The 26,905-nt window shown below is 36.0% G+C and overlaps 1 protein-coding gene and 1 non-coding gene across 2 annotated transcripts; one reads left to right on the top strand and one right to left on the bottom strand.

The window, feature by feature from the left end:
* The first annotated feature begins 1,585 nt into the window (after positions 1-1,585).
* Positions 1,586-20,029, top strand: plpp2b (phospholipid phosphatase 2b). The gene is made up of 6 exons (XM_051094942.1): positions 1,586-2,037; positions 15,690-15,841; positions 16,082-16,344; positions 16,427-16,484; positions 18,854-19,030; positions 19,240-20,029. The coding sequence occupies exons 1-6, from the start codon at positions 1,977-1,979 to the stop codon at positions 19,384-19,386; spliced, it is 858 nt and encodes a 285-aa protein (XP_050950899.1). The 5' UTR covers positions 1,586-1,976; the 3' UTR covers positions 19,387-20,029.
* Positions 20,030-25,213: 5,184 nt separating this feature from the next.
* Positions 25,214-25,285, bottom strand: trnaq-uug (transfer RNA glutamine (anticodon UUG)). Its single transcript has one exon. It is a non-coding gene; the product is annotated as a tRNA-Gln (tRNA).
* Positions 25,286-26,905: the final 1,620 nt, after the last annotated feature.

Here is a 26,905-nt window from a genome sequence, read left to right as displayed (position 1 = left end):
TTAATTTAATAATTTTAATGATTCATTTATAATTTAATAGGTTTCTATGTTGTCTCTTTTCAATTAAGTCATTATAAATATTGACATCACATCTCTATATTGAAGCATGAATACTTTCTGTGCTCTGTTTTCATTTTGTAATTACATCATTAGGTGATGTAAATCTACTTAAACTTTTTAAAGGGATAGTTCACCCAAAAATGAAAATTCTGTCATTATTTACCCATCCTCAAGTTGTTTCAAACCTGTATGACTTACTTTCTTCTGTTAGACATAAAAGAAGATATTTTCAAGAATGTGAGTAACCATACAGTTACTGGTCCCCATTGACTTCCATAGACCCTTAAAGCCAGTAAAACCAGTAAAAAAAATATTAAGATGAATAAATAAGCTTTCCATTGATGTTGGTTTGTTAGGATAGGACAATATTTGGCTGAGATACAACTATTTGAAAACCTGGAATCTAAGGGTGCAAAAAAATCTAAATATTGAGAAAATCACCTTTAAAGCTGTACAAATGAAGTTCTTAGTAATGTATATCATTAATCAAAAATTAAGTTCGATATATTTACGGTAGGAAATTTACAAAATATCTTTGTAACATGATCTTTACTTAATATCCTAATGATTTTTGGCATTAAAAAATTGATAATTTTGTTCCATACAACGCATTATTGGCCTCTGCCACAAATATACCCGTGCGACTTAAGGTTTTGTGGTCCAGGGACACATTTAATATTGTCAACATCATTTTAGGAGTCCTGTAGTAGTGTAGTGTAGTGTTGTGTCCACAAGAGGGCCGATTAACATGCAAAAGTCAAGCAAACTAAGAAAGAAACTGAAAGAGAGGCACAAGCTTCAATACAATCCGTACGTTCTAGACCAGACCTAAAAAAATAGCATTTCTAATGAAAAGTATCATTAAATCCAGTAAGATTACATTTCACTAGAATACAACTAGTCATTAGCGACACGTACGTTCATACTAGCATACATTATACAAGCATCATTTATAAGTTACCATCATCTAACATTTCGAAATTAAACCCCCAGGGGAACCAAAAAAACGCCCTGTTTAGTTTTTCAACAGCCGTGAAGTAACGTTTCCATGTAACGTTCTGGTAACGGTATGTTAGTTTGATATATATAAATTATCCGAATTATTTTTCCAAACATTTGAGAGCTGGGTGAGCTATATAAGGGTTGTGGCGATGTTCACACGTTTTAAAATAAGTAGGTGTTCCCCTTCAAAACTGTGAAAACACTTATGTTGTGTCATAATTAAAATTCTCAGAGGTGTGTTCAAACAGTAAGCTAAATGAATTTAAAAACAGACAACCGCAATCCAAACCATGCCCACACCAAATCCTACTCTATCTATCTATGCTATATACTTTTGTATATTTTCACATCTAACAACATTGTCAACAACAGACTGAATGTGACAGAGAAATGTAGTGCAAATAATTGGCCAGGTTTATATTTACTTAATGATATGCCATAAAAGGATGTGTGTGTTATTTTCCGTGGCTTTGAGTTTAGGCTCAAAGTACAGCTGTGATTTGTCCACGCAGCTCGTTTGCGCAGGCGCGTCCCGGACAGATTGTCAAGGTGTGGACACGGCGAAAGCGCGAGTGGGGACACAGTGGCGTGCTTTTGGAAAAGGAGTGGATGCGTCCTCAAAAAAACAGCTAGAGGGGTGAACACCAGTCCGTTTTTACCAAACCAATATGTGCACCAAGGCGGGACTGCCGTCACCCTTTGAAGTTCAAGATATATAAGTCGTCAAGGACTCGCGTCTTTTACCGTCACTTATGAGCTGAAGTACGAAGAGCGCAGGTAGAACAGCAGAGCCGGAAGAACTCGCATTACTGGTCGCGTTCGGTTTGTTTTGCTTCTCTCAAGTGGACTATCTTTGATATTATCACATAAATGAAGTGAGTTTTAAACTAATAGTTTTCCGAGTTAAAGAAATTATGACGGACATGAGGAAAAATAAACTCTTCGTCCTGGTGGACGTGATGTGTGTTGTTGTAGGTAAGCGAGTTCAATGTTTCAACGTTCAATGTCCTGATTTGAAGTTCATTTCTAAACTTGCAAGTTGTTGGTTGAATGCTTTTACGTAGTTTCCATTGTCTCATTCAGTTTTTCAACGGGACTTATATGGGACAATATGGACTATTATGTAACTGGGTTGTTGACAGATAACAGAAATGGACGATCTCAAAAAAAAAAAAAAATATATATATATATAGGCTTTTATACACATAATAATTTGTATCATTGTAGTATAAGTAACTTGCCAACTATAAATATTAAAAAAAGACAACTAGTTACATTTAAATTTAACTTTGATTCTATTTTGATATCTGTTTTGCCTTTCCCATAACCTTGCATAAGCACACAGACTTGCTAAACACCCTTGGCTTTGCACCAAAGTGCAATAAACAATTTTGGCATGCTGTTGCCATGTATAATTTTAAAACCAGTCTGGTTTAGTTTTTGGCTTTTGTAAATATTTCAAGTGTATCGCAAAAAGCAAACGCTTCAACGTGCTTAACGTGTCAAGTATGTTTTTATCATGACGAGGGGTTTGTCTTAATATTTTTCATGTTTGAATATGTATTTGGAGGTGTGTTCTTTGTGTTTACAAGTTCAGTTGCAGTCGTCCTGGCTTCTTTTCCTGTATTTTGCAAGTTCAGGAAGCTGAGTATTTGTTTATGGAAATGTGATCCAAGCTTGTCAGTATTTCCCACAGTATTTGGCAGCTCGTAGTACCACAGAAATGTTCCTTTTCTTGCATTTTTGACTTTATTCGGAGCTTTGCTTGCAGACCAACCATTGACCATAAACATCCTATAGTCACAGTGCCCATTACGGAAAGATTCGACTTGCTTCAGTGCTAAAGTGAGTGTGAAGCATCTTGACCATTACTTCCTTTGGAAACATTGTTTTTTTTCTTAACCACATGAGGTAACTCTGCTATGACGTTGGGGAGATGAAGTTTCTGCACCTGCCCTTTGAAGTCCTTTACTGTGTCTGTGATCTCCAGCCTCCAGCATTGGATTTCATGAGCGCTAGAACGGGCCCTAGGCGTGATCCTTCACCTTTAGTCTCAGACTACACCTTTACCATGGTGCAAGTGTCTTTATCTAGATGAAGTGACTGATTTGAAGTTCTCTGTCCATGTTGTAGACAGGGATGGACTATATTGTCTTGTCTAGTCCATTAATCAAGCAATGACATGTAGCATTATTTCAAATGTTTCTTATCTCGCATTTAGGCTGTAGGAGGGTCACTGACAATTTATAAAAAAGAGAAAAGTCTTAATTTAAATGAGCTAATTTAATTACATTTAATTTAATAACTAGTTTAAAATAGATGTACCAAATTCTTAGTCACATGCTCTTTGTATTCATGCTGGTTTCATATGCTTTTGAAATACTATTTTCAACAAATGTTTAAATGTAATTACTTTAAAAATGTCTTGTGGTGGGGAGTTGTCATAGTTAACTAAGGCTAAAATATTAATTGAAATAAAGCTGAAGTAAAATATATTAGACACAGAAGTAAAACTTAAAAAACACATTTAAATATTTACTTGGAAACTAACAAAAATAGATTTATAAGTACTAAAATGATCAAACTAAAACAGATATAAGCATAAATTAAAGCTAAACAGAAATATAAAAAAATAAAATAAGAAAATTAGAAAATTACTAAACGTAAAATTCAAAAGAAATCCGAAAATGTAAAAATAAATGCTACTTAAAGTTCTGAATAATACTATAATATATAAATATAAATAATAATACTCACAATTTTATATACATGCATATGTTGTTATACATGTATGTATAACAAGATATACATATATGTACATTTATGTTGTTATAAGTCCACATAAAATCAGAATTGGCACTATTTACTTTGTTTGTTCACTAGCCTTGATGTGAACAGTTAATCCACAAAAAAAAAAAAAAGAATTAATTCATAAATATCATTATATTATTGGGGAGGTTGTACTGTATGATATTTTACAACCTGAACTATTCTTGCCGTGTCATAAGAAAGTCAAAAATCTGACTTTGAGACACATATGAGGGTCTATTCTATGACTATTATAACTTGAAATGAAATTATAATGGTCCTAGAATAGAGCCCAGTGGGACCTCCCTACTTTTACATTGTTGTTAATCCACTGTTACTTGTTAAAAAACCCCAAAAACAACCAGTGGATTAACAACAATGTAAAAGTAAGGGGGTCCCACTGGGCTCTATTCTAGGACCGTTATAATTTCATTTTAAGTTATAATAGTCATAGAATAGACACTCATATTTGTGTCTCAGGGTCAGATATAATGATATTTGTGAATTAATTTGTTACTTGTTAAAAAAAACAAAAACAAATCAAATTAATTCATAAATATCATTATATTATTGAGGAGGTTGTACTGTATGACATTTTACAACCTGAACTATTCTTGCCGTGTCATAAGAAAGTCAAAAATCTGACTTTGAGACACATATGAGGGTCTATTCTACGACTATTATAACTTAAAATGAAATTATAATGGTCCTAGAATAGAGCCCAGTGGGACCTCCTTACTTTTACATTGTTATTAATCCACTGATTTTGTTTTGTTTTGTTTTTTTAACAAATAACAAATTAATTCACAAATATCTTTACATTATTGGGGCGGTTGTACTGTATGGCAATTTACAAACTGAACTATTCTTGCCATGTCAAAAAAAGGTCAAATATCTGATATTTTAGATGTCTACTGACCTTGAGACGTAATGATGAGGGTCTTGAGGGTTGTACCATGTGACTTTGCTGGTTCTCAGATGCTTTTGAAGAGTTTACGTAATATTTTATATTACGTCAATATTTTTTTCTACTTAACAGCAGGGCTGCACAATTAATCAAATATCTAATCGTGATTACAATTACAGATGCCACAATTATGTAATCGTTTAAAGGCACAATTACAAAGAAAAAATAAGGTGTGTGTGTGAGAGAGAGTGTGTATTTTTCCTACAGGTTATCTTAAGGGTTTTTTAATTGTTAAATTTGTACTTTTTTATATTTAAAGAAGAAACTATATATAAAAATGTGGCATGCAGTTGCTTCAAACAATGGTGTAAAGCTATTCAAAACATTCAATTTAAATTGCGACAATCGTAATTAATAATCGCAATTACGATTTCAAGGGAATAATCGACAATTATGATTTTTGTTATAATCGTGCAGAAGCATAATTTTTCAATTAGGTCAGTTTTCTGGTGAAGATTAATGAATGGAAATAAGGACACACCTGAGAAAGGTCAATAACATCTTTGGTGTCTCATTCAGTGCCGCCCATAACTACATATGAGTGCGTATGCGTAATTTAGTTTCTGATTGATCTCCAACAACATAAAAGAGAGCTCAAAGTCCTGCAAATTTGAGACTCTTGGCCTTTAGCTAACAAAAGCAAGCACAGGTGGAATTATTTAGTCATTTTCAAATAAATATCAGCCTCTCCGATTGCTGTAGTAACAACAGAAAGTCCCAGAATCCAGTTGAGTTCAGCTACTGGAGAATTTCTGTAAGTGTTTCTGGGCAGGAATATCCTTTTCCCAGCCCTGAATCTGACATTCAATCCAGCCCACCGCCCTCTGCTTCTCTTTTCCTTCTGTCTAAGTAAACGCTCTCTCCACACAAACACAGTCTGGCTTTTGCTTTAGCTCACAGGCTAACAGTGTAAATTTGACTGCTCCCTGTATGCTGGTGTTTTTTAGGATTTAAACATGATCAATCATTGAGTATTGACAGAAATAATGTTTAACAGCTGATACATCCACAAGTCAAAGGTACAAGATCAGTGATCTGAGCTTATCTGTCAAGTTTTTGGCCCAGTACTGAAGAACTTTCCAGGGCTTTTGTCCAGGTACACTCTTAAAAATAAAGGTGCTTCAAAAGGTTCTTCACAGCGATGCCACAGAAGAACCATTTTTGGTTCCACAAAGAACCATTCATTCAAAGGTTCTTTAAAGAACCATCTCTTTCTTACCTTTTTATAATCTGAAGAACCTTCTTTCACCACAACAAACCTTTTGTGAAACAGAAAGGTTCTTCAGATGTTAAAGGTTCTCAATGGAAGCGAAAAAGGTTCTTCTATGGCATCGTGAAGCACCTTTATTTTTAAGAGTGTATCTCTGGAAATAAAACTCTTTATTTAATGACTTGTATTATAATGTACAGTACATCTCTTGTTTTAGCAGACCTCGTTTTTACATTTAATTATATTGGTGTACTGTAATATTTCCACAGCATACAAGGATACTTGTTATATGGCTTACAAGACCTGTATGTAAATGCTTTCGTCCAAAGTGACTTACAGACCAGGAATGTTACAATGAGTGATTCATAGGAGGATGTTATGAAACACAAATGCTGCAATAAATAATTTCCTTTGCAAAGTACAAACTAGAACAGACATGTAGTTTACACAAAGTAGAAGAATGAATTTATTTATTTTATGGATAAAATGCAATAACAAATATAAATGTAAAATACAAAAATTCTAATTAAAAAAATATATTTTTGAAAGAGGTCTCTTATGTTCACTAAGGCTACATTTATTTGATAAATTAAAAACTGTAATATTGTGAAAAATTATTAGAATTTAAAATAAGTTTTCTATTTTAATACATTTTAAAATGTAACGTATTCCTGTGTTTTCGGCATTATTACTCCAGTCTTCAGTGTCACATGATCCATCAGAAATCATTCTAATATGCTGATTTGCTGCTCAAGAAACACTTATTATTATTAATGTTAAATATTTTTCCTGGATTCTTTGATAAATAGAAATTAAAAAAAAAAAAAATGAGATACAAATCTATTGTAACATTATAAATGTCTTTACTGTCATGTTTGATCGATTAAATTTGTCCTTGCTGAATAAAAGTGTAAAAAACTTTTAAACAGTAGTGTTTAGAAACATTTTAGCATTTACATTTGTTTGAGTTTCTTTAAAAAATAAAATACAAACCGTTTAGGTAAAAATGAGAAAATCGTTCCACCAGCAAGGAACAGTGAAGGTTTTTAGCATCATAGCCTTACGCAATAACCAGGGAAGACATTGCTTTGCAGATTGGACTAATTCCCTAGAACTACTGGCAAAATAATATGGGAAAACGACATGGTAAAGTTCAGGCATTTGGAAACGTCATGCATGATATTTCAGGTCTTGGTGAAGACTTGTTCAGAAAGGTCTGCGTGAGACAGCAATTGCAACATCAACAAAATTGTTCAGAAACTGGCCACATCATGAGACTATTAACATAATGATGCTGTTCCATTAATTACAGAAACTATTTTTAAAGCAAAACTCATTTGCTAAACACCGCTACTAAACTACCTGTTTCCCACTTAGTGTTATAAAAATCTTTGGCTTTCAAGAGTGTAAATGAAACACTAGCATTAGCGTGGGGAGGTAGAGGGCTGGGATGGACTGACTCTGATGTATGGCGAAAGAGAAGAGGAGGAGGGCGGGTGTTTCTTCTTGAAGTAGGATTCCAGACTCTCCTGCGAGGTTGTACGCTCAGCACATAGCTTCCAAATGAGTCAGGCGGCCTTGCCAAACTACAGCTCAGGGAGTGCTGCCGGCAGACAGACCGCCCTCAAAACTCTCACTTAAGGGGCGACAGGGTTGTATTTTCGCAGCACTTATGATGGTACTCCAGAAAACCCACAAAGAAAGTCAAGAACATCTCATTTTCATCTTTATGATCGTTGAGGGTTCGGCTCGTACGAACCGGGCTTCGAATGTTGAAGTGAAGCCAGAATGGATCAAGTCCGGTGTTGAAAGCTGAGTGTATTTGCTAATGCACCTTGAAACGAGTTAGGATACAAGATAAGTCAATGAAAACATAGGGCGTGTTTGATAATGAACGGTGGTGAACCAACATCAGGGTGAAGGTCAAAGCCGACCCTAAGAAAATAGGCTACTCCCTCACCCAAAACCAAAGACAAGATTTTTTTTTTTTTTTTTTTTTTTAATGACTGCGTGGGTTTTGCACCAGGGTTTTCTTATTTTTTTATTTGGAAATGCACCAACCATTGCGTCCTTGAAACTGCAAGTAGCGCAATTCAGATTTACTGTAAAATGAATGAGCTGAAGGTTCTCAGAATTTAAGTTTCTTGGGCCAGCATCATCATGCCAGTGTTGCGAAAGCTACATTGTTTAAAAAAAAAAAAGAAAAAAGAAAAAGGTAAATATAGCTGCAAGCAACGATTTTCAGGCTTCAAGTGCTTTAAGGCATTTAAGAACATATAAATACATTATTTATCAAGCCTGTAACCACCTAAATCAATGATTTTAAAAAAGAATTTTTGGCAAATCCAGGTAATTAATCATAGAAATGTTTTTTTTTATTGTTTATGACTTATAGTACGTTATAATATAGGACTTATAATCTCCTTAAAACTTTGCATGCTTGTTTAGATTCGCCTGTCGCATGTGCTCAGCAAGTTTTAAGTTTTCCTTTACGCTTTTTAGGATTTTTAGTACATTCGGCCCCTTTTCTAAACGACCCCGGTATAGCTACCTAAAGGGTAAATTAGAATTTTTGATAATTATTGGCCTAGAGAGTCCACACTGGACTGTAATGTTTTTTTTCCAGATTGAGCAAAAAACCTAGGCCACCCTAGTGGCTGTTTTCTTTCAAATTTCTCTCAGACCTTTGGGGCCGTGAGTCGAAAAGGCCCACTGAGTTTTGTTCCAACTTTGTTTAACAGGTGCTCAAACTTCGTCAGCCAATGGCAGCCATGTTTTTGAGATATGCAAATGTACATGTGTGTGGCACCAAGGCCGTGCACACCAATTTTCATGTTGATAGTACAAATGGTTTTGCAGTTATAGCCATTTTTATGTTTTTTTTCCCCTTTATATAGCACCACCAAGATGCCAAGCTCCATGATGTTTTTTCCTGTGACCTCAGATTGAGCTCTTACATAAGTGTTGTGAGTTTGTTAGAGATATCTCATTCTGTTCAGGTGTTATAGGCATTTTACTAAAAGCAGCCCTGACCCTCTCGAACGTTTTGGCCCCCCTTTATGATGGTGAGTCAAAAGTTAAACTTTTTTTGATTAATTATTGATATTCACTCTCCAGAGAATCTTAATGCACTGGTTTGGTTCCAATCAGGTGAAAAACCTAGGACTAGTATGCAAAAGAAGGCTTTTCAAAAATTCAAAATACCCGAAAATTTCGCCAAGCTGTTGATTGAATCTGAGGCCAAGGATTCCAATGGCATAAGACATTGAGTCTGCAACTGACGACTTAGGAGTTATAAGCAATTTCATACTTTTGGTCTCTGTAATGTCCCCGTCAGGCCGATTGGGGCGAGCCTTGGTCACATTGCTGGCGATGTGAGTACTACCATCCCTCCAAGTTTCCAGTCTCTACAACTTACAGTTTGGTCTGCGCGATCAGTTTTATGTGGAGAACGCTGATCGTGACCATTTCAACAGGGTTTCAGTGCTATGTACTATGTACCTAAAAAGCCATCGTAGGTGTATATGATTTTCCTCTTTCAGACGAATACAATCTGGTTGTATTAAAAAATGTCTTGGCTCTTCCAAGCTTTATAATGGCGGTCTAGCCTCTGCTAACAGTCATACGTACGTAGAGAGTAGTGTTCCAGCGGATGACGTAGGATGTAAGCATAGCGTAAACTCCGGTGAGAAGTGAAAAGAGCATAACAAAACACGAATTGGGAGGATTTGTAGCGAAAAATGTCGGATGATTTTAAAATAAGCCAAGAGGAGACTGGCTTTCCTTTGCTGTAAACAAAAACTTGGTCATATACACCTAGAATAGCTTGAGGGAATTTTCATTTTTGGGTGAAATAGCCCTTTAAGGATGACCATGTTAAACTTGAACAGTTTGCATAGTAGTGTAGTGTAGTAGCACTGCTATTTGGAAATAAGTAGCTTGTTGTTGGAAAATCTACATTGGTTTGAGCTACTGAATGATGGAGTTCAAGGGAAAGTTTGCTCGAAACTAAAAAATGTGGCATTGTTAAGTGTCCCTGTATGACTTTCCATTTTCTATTTAGAGCAGAATGTCAAAGCTCCTCTTCTCAATGCAGTGAAAGTGAATGGTCACCACAGAATCTCACACACATGACATAGGAAGAGACAGAATCTATAGTGATTAAGTCATATAATGCTTTTGTAATGCATATTCTTTGTCTGTATTGAAGCTTTACAGTCTCAATTTCTTTGTACATCAGACATTGTGCTGATCTTCTACATTACAGTTCCATGTACGAAAGAAAATCTTCAGGGTTGGGAATAACATGAGTAAACACTTCCTTTTGCATCCTGAATGAAACTGCTGGTTTGGTCCAGTAATGGCTCTGGCGTTCCTCCAGTGGTGTGAGGGGAAGCGTAACTGTTTCGAACTCAGATTGCCACCAATTATCCCACATACCGTAACTGCACATCAGTTTGAACCAAATAAAGCAACACTCCATTCTGCCCTTCGTATATTTATAGTGTTTGTGAAGGAGGGGATGGATCCTCTAAACAAAGAGGAAAACATGAATGAGGTGGAGCTTACAGGAGTGGCAAGGTCATTTTTATCTGTGGGACGGGCAAAAGGACGACAAAAGATGTTTATCTTTACTCCTTTGACGTTTAAGCAATCGCCAACCCTAATTATCTCCTCGCCCTCTTGGGTAAGTCACCATGTCGCTTTGTTGGAGTTTCAGTGAAAGTCCAATTCGTACGGAATACTTCAATTTGGACCCCATCCACTATGTTGAACATTCTTAAACTACCTTTTTCTAGGAAAAAACACCTGATTGTAATCAAGTGATGACAGAATTTTTATTTTTAGTAACTATTTAGTTAATAGCTACAGTGCATTGCTTTTACACGCATAGCATGAAGAAGAAAAAAGCATAAAAACACTCATTCCATAACGGGGTCCCTTAATGTTTTACAGGAAATTTCACTTCCTGCACCTTCAAATGGAACTAATTTGTTTCAGGGAATGGTTGAGGGGTGACGGCTGCCGGCAGTTAAGACAAGGTTTCGTTTTCTGTATGCGCAGCCCCAATCTCGCAATGTGTTGGGTGTCAAACGCGACTTTCTTCAAGCACATCTCGCCCTGCGCCACATCTTTCCCTGCAGTCCCGTTTCGTTGCGTAATTAAACGACTGGCGAGCTCACACCTGCCAACTGAGGCTTTGAACTCAAACCGTTTGAAGCTCTTCCACGTTGACCACGTTTAATGTACCTTACGCTGACTTAATTCCCTTGGTACACAGTCTGGAAAATATTTTAGGAGTACTACTGATGAGTACCAGAATATGGAGGCTTAGGCTTTTTAAATGTAAAGATGACGGATTTTGACTCGGTTCTCAAGTGTTTTGATTGTGTTTGTCATTAGTCAATGACAGTTTGAACTAAAGTACTCCCTTGAGCGATATTTTTCAGTTTTGCGTTGACCATAAGAATGCATCTGTAGCAAAATCAGTCTTTGCAGTCCTCCCCGTCTTTTTGTTTCCTAATAGCGTGTCTCAACAGTTGAAAAGTTTGGAGAGGAAAGGGGAAAAATGAGACTTTGTTTTATTGGGCTTTTATTTTCATTTGTTTGGAGTGTGTTCAGCTGGCAAACATACAGAAAAGGCCATCCAAGCTCCCCTCCAGATCCTCAAAGTGTCTGAATCTCAATGGAGTGCTAAAACTATAGTCATTGGTTTTGGGATCTCCCTCAACAGGATGGTCTATGAGGCCTGAGGGGAAAGTTTCTTTTTCTTCCATTGTTCATACAAAATAAATCTCCGTATGGAAGCAAAAATACAAGTTTCCATTCTGTAAACGATTTCAGCAAGTTCATCACCACCAGTGTTGAGACTTTTAAAAAGTAATTTGTTTATAGTTACTAGTTACTTCTCTCAAGAATATTGCTTATATGTAGCATGTCAATGCTGCATGGTATATAAGACACTGTCCCTCTGTATCTTTCTTTGGGTGTGTGTGAGACAAAGCGAAGGCTAGTCACATGCCTTCACACTAGAGTTTGTGGTTTGTCAGATACAGGTACGCTGCGCATCCATTCAGATGAACTGAAAAATAAAATTATAATAATATTTTTTTAAATTATATTAATGCCGCATTTTACTGTCAGTAACAGTAACGGCGTTGTAGCGGGGGAAACAGTAATTCGTTTGATTTTGAGATAACTAGTTAGTTAGTAAACAAAAAACTTTGTAAGATACAAACCAAACGAAAACAAAACATCTGTAAATGTTTTTCAAAAAACATTTTAGTTAAGTGCATAAAAAAAAACATTTGTAAATATTTATAAAAAAAAAAAAAAAAAAGTTTTGTAAGGTGCAAGAAAGCTGAGCTACGGTCTTGTATGAAAGGTGCCCTATAAAAAGTTGGACTATTTTCTTAAAGGGATAGTTCACCCAAAAATGAAAATTCTGTCATTAACTACTCACCTTCATGTCGTTCCAAACCTGTAAGACCTTCGTTCATCTTTGGAACACAAATTAAGATATTTTTGATAAAATCCAAGAGCTTTCTGACCCTGCATAGACACCAACGCAACTACCACGTTCACCCAGAAAATAGTAAGGACGTTGTTAAAATAGTCCATGTGACATCTGTGGTTCAACCTTAATTTTATAAAGAATACTTTCTGTATGCAAAGAAAACAAAAATAATGACTTTATTCAACAATTTTTTTTCTCTTCCATCTCAGCCTTCGGTGCACGTTTATGACAGAATTTTCATTTTTGGGTAAACTATGCCTTTAAACCCAATGTGCTCTTTATTATTTACATACATATTATGAGCTTGTCGTTTGTATATTTTAAAAATGGCCTTTATAGAAAAATAACAATGAATAAACTAAAAATACGCCGCATCTGTTTGAGTCTTGAGGCCTGAGTCTAATTTAGTAGTACTTAGAGATGTTACTTTGACCTGAGGATACATTTTGACCTGGATTTTTGACCTAATTGTGAATCATTACTCTAAACATTCAAAATTGTCTATTAAATTAAAAACAACATAATAATAATTACAGTTTTTGGGGCAGAGTTACATGAGTGGTATGGTTATAAAAGGCTTGTTCACCCAAAAATGAAAATTCTGTCATTAATTACTCACCTTAATGTTATTCCAAACATGTAAGACCTTCATTCATCATAGGAACACAAATTAAGATATTTTTGATGAAATCCGAGAGTTTTCTGACCCTGCATAGACAGCAACACAACTACCACGTTCAAGGCCCAGAAAGGTAGTAAGGATAACGTTAAGCTAGGAGAATACTTTTTGTGCGTTAAAAAAAAAAAAAAATTATCAGATTTCATCAAAAATATCTTAAATAGTGTTCTGAAGATGAACAAAGATCTTACGGGTTTGGAACGACATGAGGGTGAGTCATTAATGACAGAATTTTCATTTTTGGGTGAACTATCCCTTTAATTGCACTGCTGTGGATGTCAACTTCAAGGTTTGTCAGTGCATTATCTTTTGTTTGTGTATTAGACTGTCCAGATCACAGTGTATGGAAATACAGTGTAATTTCAAACACCATTGTTCTTTGTTTTGGGAATACAAAGACACTTTTATTTGTTCTTAAGTGCTTCTATGATTCTATTACTCTTTGTTTGTTGTCATGACAACATAAGGCTACATATTCAAAATGACTTGTTTTGGAGAAGTTATGTTGCACCTTTGCATTTCAGCTTGTTTTTCAATGATCTGCTTCTAAATTCTTACTGCCAACACTTTTAAATAAAAGTGATTGGTAAATAATTTTTTTTTGTTCTCTCTCCCTATAAACTAACAACAAAAGATCGGTCTGAAAACACGTATAACAATTTTCTTCAAAACACCTATGAATTATTGTTTTGTTTAACAAAACGGAAGACGAAAGTTTTGTTTTGTAAGGTGCAAAGCAAAAGAAAACAAACGTATTTGTAAACGTGTCTGGAAAAACATTTTTGTTTTGTAAGGTGCAAACATCTTTGTAAACACTTTAAAAATGTTTGTTTTGACGGAAACAAAACTGTTTTGTGTTGTTTAAAGTTTAAAGATTTGTTTTTGGACTTTTTACCTTTATTATGATTGGACAGACCATACAGGACAGGAAGTGAAGTTGAAAAGAGAGAAGGGGGCAAGATCGGGAAAGGTCCTCGAGTCAGCGCACTGTCCTCAAGGCTATCTGTGCCAACAATATAAATGTTTTTAGTAGTATATTATGTTATTATTAATGAGCTCCATATATACAGCACTTGTTTGTATATTTTTAATGGCCCGTGTAGGAAAAATATTGAAGATATTTTTTTTAAATATGAACACTGCCTGGCTAAAGGCAGAGTTAAATTTGTGACAGACCTGACCGTCTGTCTCACAGACCCTCTGGTACATTGTAATACCACAGTGGTATAAATGGCACTTGAGCAGTGGATTTGTCAGCTGGACATCCATATTTAGACATACTGAGTCAACCAGAAAGTCCAGAATCATTTTTTTTTTTTTTTTTTTAAATGTAACTACATATTTTCCTGCTGCTCTGGCATCTTTCTGATATCTCTAGATCCTTTGCGTTCATAGCACACATAAAATATCTACACAAATCCAATTCAAACAGCAGAATATTTTCATTTTCTGGCAGTAAAGATATGTAAACGTACTAAAATGCTGTGCTTTTAAACATCAATGTTCTCAAGAGAAAATGGATTTACAGGAAGTCGCATTGCTGTTTTCTTGAGTTGCTGTGGCTTAGGATCACATGCTTGCCGGGTGATTTTGAAACATTTCCGAATGTCCCAAGGACATTTTCCATTCATTAAAGGATCACACTGTGACTACATTCAGACATATGCATCTCCAGCCACATCAGTTCTCCAACCAAGGCGTTGTGGAAAGGATGTCTGGGCTGTGGGTCTGTACGGTCATGTTTATGATATGACGCGCAACGTGTTTTGGGTTAAGACGGTGTGGTCAGGTGACTTCCTCATAGCTGTGGGATAATTTTCTGTGTGACTCTAAGGAAAAAAGAGGTGCTATAAATAGTCACTGCTTCCATAGCAGAATTCAGATGGTGTTCTAAACCTTTGCTTTAAAAATAATAAAAATATGACATTTTGTCCAATTCGTCCGAGTTATGTTTGATTTAATTATATTTGATAGAATAATAAGTCGTATAATTATGTTTTTTTTTTTTTTTTTTTTTTTTTTACCCTGTATGTTGTCCAATTAGACAATAACTTCTCATTTTAAAGAATAGTTCGCCCAAAAATGATTACTTACCCTCATGTTGTTTCAAACCAGTAAGACCTTTGTTCATCTTCAGAACACAAATTAAGATATTTTTGATGAAATCCCATAGCTTTCTGACCCGCATAAACAGCAAGGGTCCTACCATGGTCAAAAACTGACATGGAAAAGAAGAAATTGTTGAATAAAGTCTTTTTTTTGTGTGTGTGTGTTTTCTTTTAATGATGTCCTTACTACCTATGACCTACTGACCTATGTCTATGCAGGGTCAGAAAGCGCTTGGATTTCATCAAAAATATCTTAATTTGTGTTTCTGAAAAAAGGGTGAGTGATTTAATGACAGAATTTGATGATTTATTTACTAATTGTTTTCTCTTTCCTACAGCTTCTCTGCCCTTTGTGATAATGAATATCGTATACCAGCCATACGAGCAAAGCATCCACTGTCAGGACGAGAGCATTAGTTACCCTCTCAAACCAGACACAATCACCCATGTGACACTGGCTATAGTCACCATCACCTGCACTATCATCATCGTGAGTCCCTCATTCATTGATCTCCATCATCCCTTCCATGATCTCATCATCCCATGAGTCACGCGCTGATTCTCAACAAAGTGTCCGTTCATGACTCTGCACAGCAGAGGGTTTTATTATGCACAACAACACGGCGTTATGTGCTCATGGTCTTGTTTGACATATTTACGACAAACTAACTCTTTGTCGCTTGCTACAGAAATGCGTGTTACTAAACGTTTATCTCTTCTGTTCTTCTAGATATCGTCAGGTGAAGCATATCTGGTCTACAGCAAAACTATTCACTCCAACTCTACTTTTAATCAGTACGTGGCTGCTATATATAAAGTGCTTGGTGCCTTTCTGTTTGGGGGAGCTGTCAGCCAATCGCTGACGGATTTGGCCAAGTACACCATTGGACGACCACGACCACATTTCTTAACAGTATGTGCTCCAAAAGTCTGCAAAGGATATGTGGCTTTAAACGACTGCACTGGTGAAGCAAATGCTGTAACTGAAGCCCGGTATGTTGCTAATTATAAATCTTTTTAATGGCTTGTTTTCAATGAATTTTATTTGAAATTGTATGTGATTTGTATGTCATAGGTTGTCTTTCTACTCGGGTCACTCCTCCTTTGGGATGTACTGCATGCTGTTTCTAGCGGTGAGTGTTTTTTAAAAATGTTTAACAAACGTTTGGGGGTGGGATTACAGTTTTTGTGACCAACAGCAGTTGTGGGGAGCGTTCAGGAAACCTGTTTGGAAATAGTCATTAAAGGGATAGTTTACCTGAAAATGAAAATTCTGTTGTTTATTACTTACCCTCATGTCGTTCCAAACCCGTAAGACCTTCATTTGTCTTCAGAACACAAATTAATATATATAGCTTTCTGACCCTGTATTGACAGCAACACAACTACCATGTTCAAGGCCAGAAAGGTAGTAAGGACATTGTTAAAATAGTCCATGTGACATCAGTGGTTTAACCATAATGTTATGAAGCTACAAGAATACTTGTTGTGTGCAAAGAAAACAAAAATAACGACTTTATTCCACATTTTCTTCCCTTCTTGTTTTTGTTGGATGAAGTCATTGTCTCGTAGCTTCATAACACTGCAGTTGAACCACTGATGTAACAGAGTGTAAAATATCTTAATTTGTGTTCCGAAGATAAACAAAGGTCTTACAAGTTTGGAAGGACATGAGGGTGGGTAATTAATGACAGAATAATCATTTTTGGGTGAACTGTCCCTTTAAAGGAGTTCATTTCCAGAACAAAAATGTACAGATAATGTACTCACCCCCTTGTCATCCAGGATGTTCATGTCTTTTTTTTTCTTCAGTCGTAAGTAAATCGTTTTTTGAAGATTTTTCTCCATGTAGTGGACTTCAATGGTGCCCCCGATTTTGAATATCCAAAATGCAGTTTAAATGCAGCTTCAATAAGGCTCTAAACGATCCCAGCCGAGAAAGATGAGTCTTATATAGCAAAAAAATGGTTATTTTCTTAAAAAAAAAAAAAAATATTTGTATACTTTTTAACCTCAAATGCTCGTCTTGTCTAGGTCTGCCTGAACTCTGTTTTTTTTATGGTTCAAGAGAATTAGAGTAGGTTGAAAAACTCCATCTCATTTTCTCCTCCAACTTCAGAATCGATGTTTTTACAAAGTGCAAACAAGATCAAATGCCCTTTTCAAAAAAAAAAAAAAAAAAAAAGAAGATTTTGAAGTTGGAGAAGAAAATGAAATGAGATGGGAGTTTTTTTGACATACCCTAACTTTACAAACTTTACACTAACAAACGATTCGTAAATGTCCGATTTGATAGTTAAACATGTATGTTAATGAATTCCAATCATTTGTAAATAGAGCGCTCGTGCACGCTCATTCACAGTTAGCATAATTCCTGCCTATGAATTACAGCTACGCAAATTGCATGTCCAGGAACACAGTCTACTAGTCTACTTTCTCAGGTTTGGCTCCAGTATATTGCATAAATGCAAAAAGACTAATAGGGCATATGCCTAACACTGAATATTCAAAAACATGCGTCCACCAAAGAGTTTTTAGCCAGCTAAAAAAAAAATGTTCTTAAAACGACCAGTTGGTGGTGCGTGGGAACGCTTAGGTGGCACAGTGTTTTTCCAGCTGAGATGCTTTAGTTGGTATAATTCGGAATATCCACGGAGGCAGCGTATTACTAGTATCTCATTTTTAAGAATTTTATTGAATCTAAAAAAGCAGTAAACAGTAATATTGACTTCTCTATTGTTGGAAGCAGTTGTTGCACAAGTAGGATGGTTTGTCGGTGTTTGTCCCGCCCCTCCTCTATGGTGTTCTGGTGTTCAGTTTTTAAGACAAAGTCTGGTTATTCAATAAGAATCCACACAATCGGGAATTTCCAGACTGAGTGATTTCCGCATAGAGATTTTGCATATTTCAAATCGGTCATGCAAATTCACTGCGCTGACCGACAGCTGCTTGGTTTGAAAGTGTCTTTGTTGTGAGCTGTGGTTCATACATAACAGCATTTGACAGTGGATATTTTTACCTATTACATTTTTGCTGAAATTTTGTTAATGTGACTGCACATTAAGACTTATTAAGGAGCAGCTGTTTTTGACAGCACATGGATCATGGTATAGATATGACATAAATGGGAAACGATGATGAAATGTATAGTGAACAAATTTAAATTTTTGCAGTTATCACATAATCATTTTGATGTGTTTGCAAAGCCTCCAACTAATTTATTAAAACTATCAGAGAATAACTAATCTCCGAAATCAGCCGAGAGTTCTGCATCATTCTTAGTACAAAATGATTTCCTGATGAATTAACAAAGCAAGCGTACAAATCATAAATGCAGTTTAGAGAGTCCTCTGAGATACTAAACTGTTAGCATTTGTTATTTCCCAAAGGCTGAAGAAAATTAAAACCGTTAGTGTTTTTTCTTTTAATTTTCTAATCTTCTCAACAGATTAAGTCATTATTATTCCTCTAATGAAAGTCACATCTTCATTTCTCTCACCAGTTCTATGTCCAGGCAAGACTGAATGCAAAATGGGCTCGTCTCCTGAGGCCCACCATCCAGTTCTTCCTGGTGGCCTTTGCCGTGTATGTAGGCTACACTCGTGTGTCTGATTATAAGCACCACTGGAGCGATGTGCTGGTGGGGCTCCTCCAGGGGGCGCTCATTGCAATTCTCACTGTAAGTTAACCCTTTTTTTTTCATTTAAAGGGACAGTATACACAAAAAACACTCAAAAACTTCTTTAAAAAACCCTCCAAATTTCCAAAATTAGTTTCTTCCATTGAAAACAAAGTACTTTTATATACAAAAATATAAACTATTTAAAATAACTTTTAAGCACAGCATTGTGATTTCATAACTGCTAACAGTCATTTGTCTGTTTACAGGTGCGATACGTGTCAAATTTCTTCAGGGTGCGTCCATATCCTCAGTGCTCAAGTGCAGAGTTAGCGGAAAATGAGGAGCGGAAACCAAGTTTACATTTAAGTGAGGTAGAACACAACAACCATTTAGGCTATTCTGGATCTGCGTGAGAGAAATTAGGCCGAGCACTACATTTCCCACAAACCACTGGACTGACGGGAGGGGGCGGAGCAAGACTGCACATGCTCACTATTGTCCTCCTTGAGGAAAAAAAAACAGAAGCTTTAGTGTCTCTTCCTTTCCTTTGAATGAAAGAGAACTTTTATACATATTTAATCAATTATCAATTAAAGTAATTTGCAGAGGATGTTGAGGGGATGGATTGATTTGGTTTCTTGTTGTTTTTATAAATCTGTATACTGGACCAGGTTTTATACAAAGTCATGTACGGCATGTATAATCTTATTTGAATTGTAAATCTTCTTGTGTAAATAATGGCTTGCTTTTCTCATAATTTGACAAACCAAACAGAATCCCACATTCTGTCGTTAAAAATATCAGAAATCACTTATAATGTGCCTTAATAATTATATAGTAATCTGGACTGCAAGTAGTGAATAATATAAAGAAAAAATCGTTAGGATATGTTTTTTTTTTGTTCCCCTATGTTTAAAATTTGAACGTGAGATACCACTAAAGCATCTGCAAGCCTCTTTTATTTCAATTTTTGCATGTTAAAAAAGCTGGCTTTATTGAACTATTGAATTGTTGTTTGCATTTGTCCAAATTCCTATTAAATATTTGTAATATTAATCTGCATACAGCATTATTTCTTTTAAAAGCATGTTCAGATATCACTTCTTTATGGAGTCTTGATTGCATTTGCATTCTACTGAAAAACATCAGCATGGTACATTTAATGTTTGCATATCTAGTTAGCATATTTTAATCTAGAAGCCTTATGTCAATAATGTGTGTTTATGCAGGCATGAATTTCTATGATTTCAATCCACATGTAAACTTAAGTTTTACATACTGTAACGGACATATCAAACACTTTTGATCTTGTTTGGTTTGCAAGTGTTGTTTACTTTAGCCATGTTCTGCTGAGCACTTTCCTGTCAGACCAGCACTGCAGTAGCTAGGAATTTAATGTTGACCATTTATTCAGCCACAGCCATGACTACAAATGAGATGGTCAAAATTAGTTAGCTTTCTTTCAAAATGAAATCTCAAGAGTTTAATTAGTCCACCAATTACAATTACAATGCCAATTCAAGGTGAAGAAACTGAGAAAGAATGCACTGTTGAAGAGTTACATTCTAATGTTGAATTGATTAATAATAGTATTATATATATAAATACAGCTGCAAGCAGCAATTAAGGGGCCAAGCACAATCAGAGGCAAAGGAGATAAGCATGGCATGGAGCAGCAGACCAACTGCAATAATGAGTAATTAAAGCCATTTTAGGATGATTTTAGTCAAAATAGCTGAAAAATAAATACAACTGCTAGTAATATGATTTAATGGGATATTACTTTTGACCAATAGGTGGTGCTGTTATCAAATTGATGTGGCCCATACAAAGTTTTGGTGTAAATATGTCAAAGCTTTGCAGAGATACAGCCTCAGATGTAGTCTAGCATCATGCCTCAAACTTGTTGCGTCGCTATACAAAAAATGGTTTTGTCTATCGACATCAAATCCATAACATTTTGTCAGCACAGTCTAAAGATGATCTGATTCAATTTTGGTGAAAATTGGACCAATGGTCTAGAAGTAGTTCAGAAAAGTAGGTTTACAACGTAAATTAAAATGGCAGGCAGGATATACGGACAACTATGGAATAATTTACACCTATGTTGTCGCCATGACCCAAGGAATATTTTGAGACCAGTTTCATTACAATAGGCAGTCAATAGGTTGCGCTCTTGCCAAACTGATGTGGCATGGTCCGTGTGAGGTGACAATGGCACATAAAAAATTTGGTGTCAATAAGTCAAAGCTTTGCAGAGATACAGCCTTAGATGCATTTTGGCATCTTTACAGCAAATTCGTTGATGCACTAAACGAAAACTGTTTTGTATATCGACATGAAATTCATAACTTTTTGCCAGCATGGTCTAAAGATGATCCGAGTCAAATTTGATGAAAATCGGATTAACGGTCTAGGGGGAGTTTGAAAAAGTAGGTTTTCAACATAAATCAAAACGGCAGACAGGAAGTTCCTCCAATTATGGCGTAATTGGTATCGATGTTCTCGGTGTTATCCAAGGAATATATCATGACCAGTTAGAATAGGCTAATGTAAACAAAAGTTATTAGCATTTTTCACTTTTTGAGTACTGTCAGGGCATGGTGCCGAAGAAACATACCAAGTTTCGTAATGATACGCCAATGTGCTCGTAAAATATAGCATTATACAACTAAATTCAAAATGGCCGACGCCCAAAATGGCTGATATTGGTCAGCATGGTCTGAAGATGATCTGAGGCAATTTAGGTAAAAATCAGACTAACCGGATAGGACAGGTTTGAAAAAATAGCTTAAAAAATACGATTTTTAAATGTTGGTGTCCATTTGACTCAGCATGAGCCAAAGATTCAGAGGAAAAAACAATTTCCTTCTGTGCCTTACAGTTCAAAAGTTATTAGCATAAACATGAGTGAAAGTTTGGACATGTGGTGGCGCTAGAGAGTTTGAGTTAGAGACTCCAAATTTGCTGTGGTTAATGATGAGACTGTCCTCTATCAGTGTGCCAAATTTCACAACTTTCCCACATGTGGTACTATGGATGGCTATAGACTTCCAGAGCGGAAGAAGAAAAAAGGACCTCAACAGATACAAAATATATACAAACAAAGCTTCCATCCTACCCTTGTGTTCCTAAACGGCAATGGTAGGACAAAAACCCACTTTTTAGTCTATATCATGTTGTGTTCCTTTTACCTCAAATGTAAGTTGTTATTTTGTGGGATCCATCTGGCCTGATTCCTCTCTGCTTATGCAAGATCAGGCTGTAGATGATGTCAAAGAAGCCAAAGAAAGCTGTTATAACAAATTTAGCACCTTCATTCCTTCGGGGATGATTTTAGGTCTGTTGTAACATAACTCTATTCAGAGCTATTTTAGCTATGCATTGTTGGTGTCTCCTCTAGTAATTAATGTGGGCCTCATTTTGTGTGAAGATGGCTCAGTTGTCACATTCCACAAAATCCCTCCTTCAGTTGTTTTGCACTCTTAATGATAGGCATTTAGACTTACCACAACCTTAAAATACACAATAGTATTCAAATCTGCAAAGTTGACTTGCAGGATAATTTTTTTTTAGCTAGGGTGAACGGCATTTCATGTTAAAGCCTATTTTGCGTACGTTACTTCTATGTTATTTGGCGAAGCTCGTGTTTGCTCCCCTCATTTTGTGCAGAGCACTTGAAAAACGGTCGGTGTTCCCTCAAAAGGGCAGTTGTTTTTAACTGATATTTATTTTTACGATCAATATGCTTTTGAAATTATTATACAAACTTACCTGTAGATTATCGAGGTCGTTCTCACCACAATCAATAACTGAGGCGAAATGGCGCCAGCCGCGTTGCCATGAAACACTACAGCGCGAGTCGGTTATTATTAGCTCCTCCCATTTCGTGTTGATACAAGACTTAAAAATGGCGCCGGTATCTGTTCCACCAATGAGCGAACTTACATACTGTGTTGCTATGTAAACATGAGGAAATATCTGACCGTTGAATGTCGCGATTGACCAGTGAGAAACATATACTCCAGAGCTCTGCATAATAAGCAATTGTAATCGCTAATTTCATTAAACAAGAAAAGAGAGCTGGTTCACGTTAAATCATTGCTGGTAAGTGCTTTTTTTTGTAGTTCGTTCGTTCTTTCTTTCTTTCTTTTTGTCATTGTTTACAAATGTTTCTGAAATGTCAGTAGCCTCTTTGGTACAATATATATCTTATAATTTGTAACACGCCATTGTTCATCTTCAAAATGTCAGGTTTTCTCCTCATAAATACATCCTATCATCAACAAAAACAGTAAAATTATTATAATTATTTCCTATAGAGTTCATTACTGCCCAAGAAAAGGCCTTTTTCCTGTAGGAAAAATGGAAGTTGTATTAATTCTTAGTCATATGTGGCATAACCTGGCAAAAGTAAATAATCCAGAAGGGATCTGCTGTTCATTTTGAAATGCACAGAGCCGGAGGCCCAGAGAGACAATGCTACACTTCTTTCAGCCCAGGGGTCAGTGATGCCTGGCTCCTGGCCATACCCACCACCGGCTGGATGGGTTTATATATTTATACTCACTCACTGTTGCTGCTGTTCTCTGCGGCTCTGTGAGGAATTATAACAGGTAAAACACATTGGACGGTTGTGCATTTTGCAGTTTGTCGACAGTGTAAAAGGAAGAACTTAAACAGTTCTTTGACTGGCCAAATGCAGAAAAGTTTCCACATTTAATTATATTTAGAAGTAAGCTTTTTCATTGCTTTTATTAGATTATAATTCAGTGAACACCTAGCCCGAAAGCTGTATCCGGACAAATCTAAATATCTATATCTAAATATGTAGTGGTGGTCAAGTAGACTTGTATCGTTAATAAATTTGGAATTGTATACCTTCAAATTACAGTCATGTACATTGTACCTCTGAGCCTGAAGGCCAGACGTCCGGCTAACTCTAAGGGGACGTTTGGCTTCTGGTGAGGTCAGAGGATCCACACGAGACATCTGGACTGTGGACCAGTGGCTTAGGCCTGGAAAATACAGGGTCTATTAACCTGCCAAGCAGGCTGGAGATAGTGGGGAAAGGGGGAAAATAAGAGTACTATGGCTGGGCAGAGGAGACAAATTGGGTATTTTAAGATCCAAAAAGTTAATGCTGGAGTGAATATAAAAAACAGGAGGACACAGAGTGTGTATGCATAGGGGTTTCTTAGCTATAGCAGACGTTAACTGAATCTGACAAAACATCTCATTGGGTGCATTTGGGTATGTCCTGAAAGGTTAATACATATAGAAATTGCAAATATATGTTGTAGTAGTAATAATAATAATAAATTATAGCATATATAATCTCTATATTATAGTAGTAGTCTTAAGTAGCATGGGTATATTTGTAGCAGTAGCCATAAACATCATGTTCCACAAAGTTATTTTGTTAAATTCCTTCCATAAGTATATCAAAACTTAATTTTTGATTAGTAACATGCATTGCTAATAACTTCATTTGGACAACTTTAAAGCCTATTTTCTCAGTATTTTGATTTTTTGCCAGATTTTCAAATAGTTGTATCTCAGCCAAATATTGTCCTATCATAACAAACCATAAATCAATGAAAAGCTTATTTATTCAATCTATAAATCTCAATTCCCAAAAATGACCCTTATGACTGTTTTTGTGGTCCAGGGTCACGTTTATGTACTCAAACATGCCCCTTTTCCCACATTTATATAATATGTGATATACTGACTCCTCCTGGACATTTGAAGAATAACACCTTAACTTTCATATGACTAAATCCTGAAAACTCTCGTTTGCTGGAGTTTTAATTTACTGCATTTTTTAGAAGTTGTTCCTCAAATGTTTCTGTGGTCAGACTATTAAAATTCAATGTTTTTACTCGATTAACGTCGATTAAAAATACAATTTATACATGAATGCAGTGGTATTAATTTCTGAGGTGATATCTGAACACCACTTACTGAATTATGTGTTACATAGTGAGACTGTCAAAGTATAGCGTGCAGTATTTGAAATATTATGATGGAATAATATTAATATAATCTACAAAACCATTGGTTCAAAATTATAATTTAAAAATTCACAGTGAAGTAATCAGTATGCTAAGCATTCATTAAAAATATTCGAGGACCACACATGTTTTGTTGTCCTAATCGTGTACATACACATTTCGTCGAGCTCCACTTGTTTTCTACATATTACTATTTACGATACTTTAAGGGAAAAAACATAGTAGGTTCTACCGAGATTTGAACTCGGATCGCTGGATTCAAAGTCCAGAGTGCTAACCATTACACCATAGAACCACGTGCACACAACTCGAGTCATTTTATTATATTTTTGAAAAAACAGTATATCTCAACATTTCCGTATACACTTTTTTTTTAATCTATAAAACAGTTACTTGAGAGAAAACATACCGTGTATGCTATTGAGATAACGTTTTATGGTGTCTTCCCAACTTTGAGTGACAATGGAGTGTTGATTTTCCATTCAACAAGTACAAATGTATAATTTTGCCACTATTAAAGTTATTGAACTATAATCACTATATCGCACAAAACAACAACAACAACAAAACCGCCATATCCGCAAGCAAAAACTAACGTTACATCAAACATGATAACTCATATCGTACCAAGTGCTCAAGATCAAGACGTACCAATCGTGGAAATCTATGTGAAAAATAAAAGAAAAATGTGAGGACTGCAGTTACGCCCACGGTCAACATGTTCACCACACTATAACGCCTCATCCATGAATTTTAATAGTAATCTGACGCCCTTACTTTTGCAAATACCGCGGTTGAACTGAAGGGGGCAGCCGGAGCTCGTAACACATATGTGTATTATTTTTGCATTATGACTGCAATCTTTATTAGAAGCGAATTAGGACATTTGCAATGATTGCGACAATGACAACACAACTTAGGCTTTTTTAAAATCAATATATTATAAAAAAATAAATGAAAAAGCTTAATATTTTAGTATAACATTAATTTGAATATGTAATTAAGACACGTTTGGCTCATTAAAATGTCAGATATACAATAACAATAATAATGAAAATCCATTTTGTGTTTTCTGTTGTCACTGGATATGAATTTGAATAAAGAAAGAACTGACAGGCAGCCAAGAGCATAATTGATACACATCTAGGATTATAGAGACATATCTCTAGATATGCAAATACACTGTGTTGGTTCCAGGTTGAAGCATCATTTTTGTCTGTGTGAATCATTTTAATTATACTCTGAATAATTAGTGCGGTGGAATTTCTGGTTCCTGTGTTTTGAGGTTCGATATCCTGTGAAGGGTGCAAATGTGCTTGAACGACAGTGTGTGTGTGTGGATGCTGATGTGGGTCATTACCCCTTCTCTGCCCCCTGGGGAAAGCAGGAAAGAGGAGGAGGGATGGATGGATGGGGGAGAGTTGAAGAAGAGGAGGGGGGGTTCCCAAGGGAGGAGAATCCAATAAATCAGCCTGCCGTCTCCGTGCTGACATGGGGCTTGTCTGTGAGGGGTGTGTGTTTGTGTGTATGTGTGTGTGTAGAGGGGATCACAACAACAGCACAGCCTTGTCTGGCTGTCAGTCACCTCCATACTGGCCAGGCAACATACTCACTCGCCTCCCGCAGACCCTCATTACCATTCATCCATTAGTTTTTCTCTTCTCAGTTCTGGCAGGCTGATTACTTGCGTCTCCTTTTCTTTCTTTAGTCTTTTGGATGTCGAGTTTATCCAAAAGTGGAGTTTGCATCATTGATATTAAGTGTTTTCTTAGCAAGGTCACATCTTTTAAGAGCATGTATTGCGACAATTGCTTAAGCAGATAGTCAAGTAGGCACACTGAGAGCAAAGCACCAACACAAATGCAAACAAATTATCTCTTCGCCACTGAATAAGTGACCATTTCTGCTCTAAATA

Source organism: Labeo rohita, chromosome 22 (genome assembly GCF_022985175.1).
Source record: "Labeo rohita strain BAU-BD-2019 chromosome 22, IGBB_LRoh.1.0, whole genome shotgun sequence".
Taxonomy (NCBI): domain Eukaryota; kingdom Metazoa; phylum Chordata; class Actinopteri; order Cypriniformes; family Cyprinidae; genus Labeo; species Labeo rohita.
This window is presented reverse-complemented; position numbering and strand designations above follow the sequence as displayed.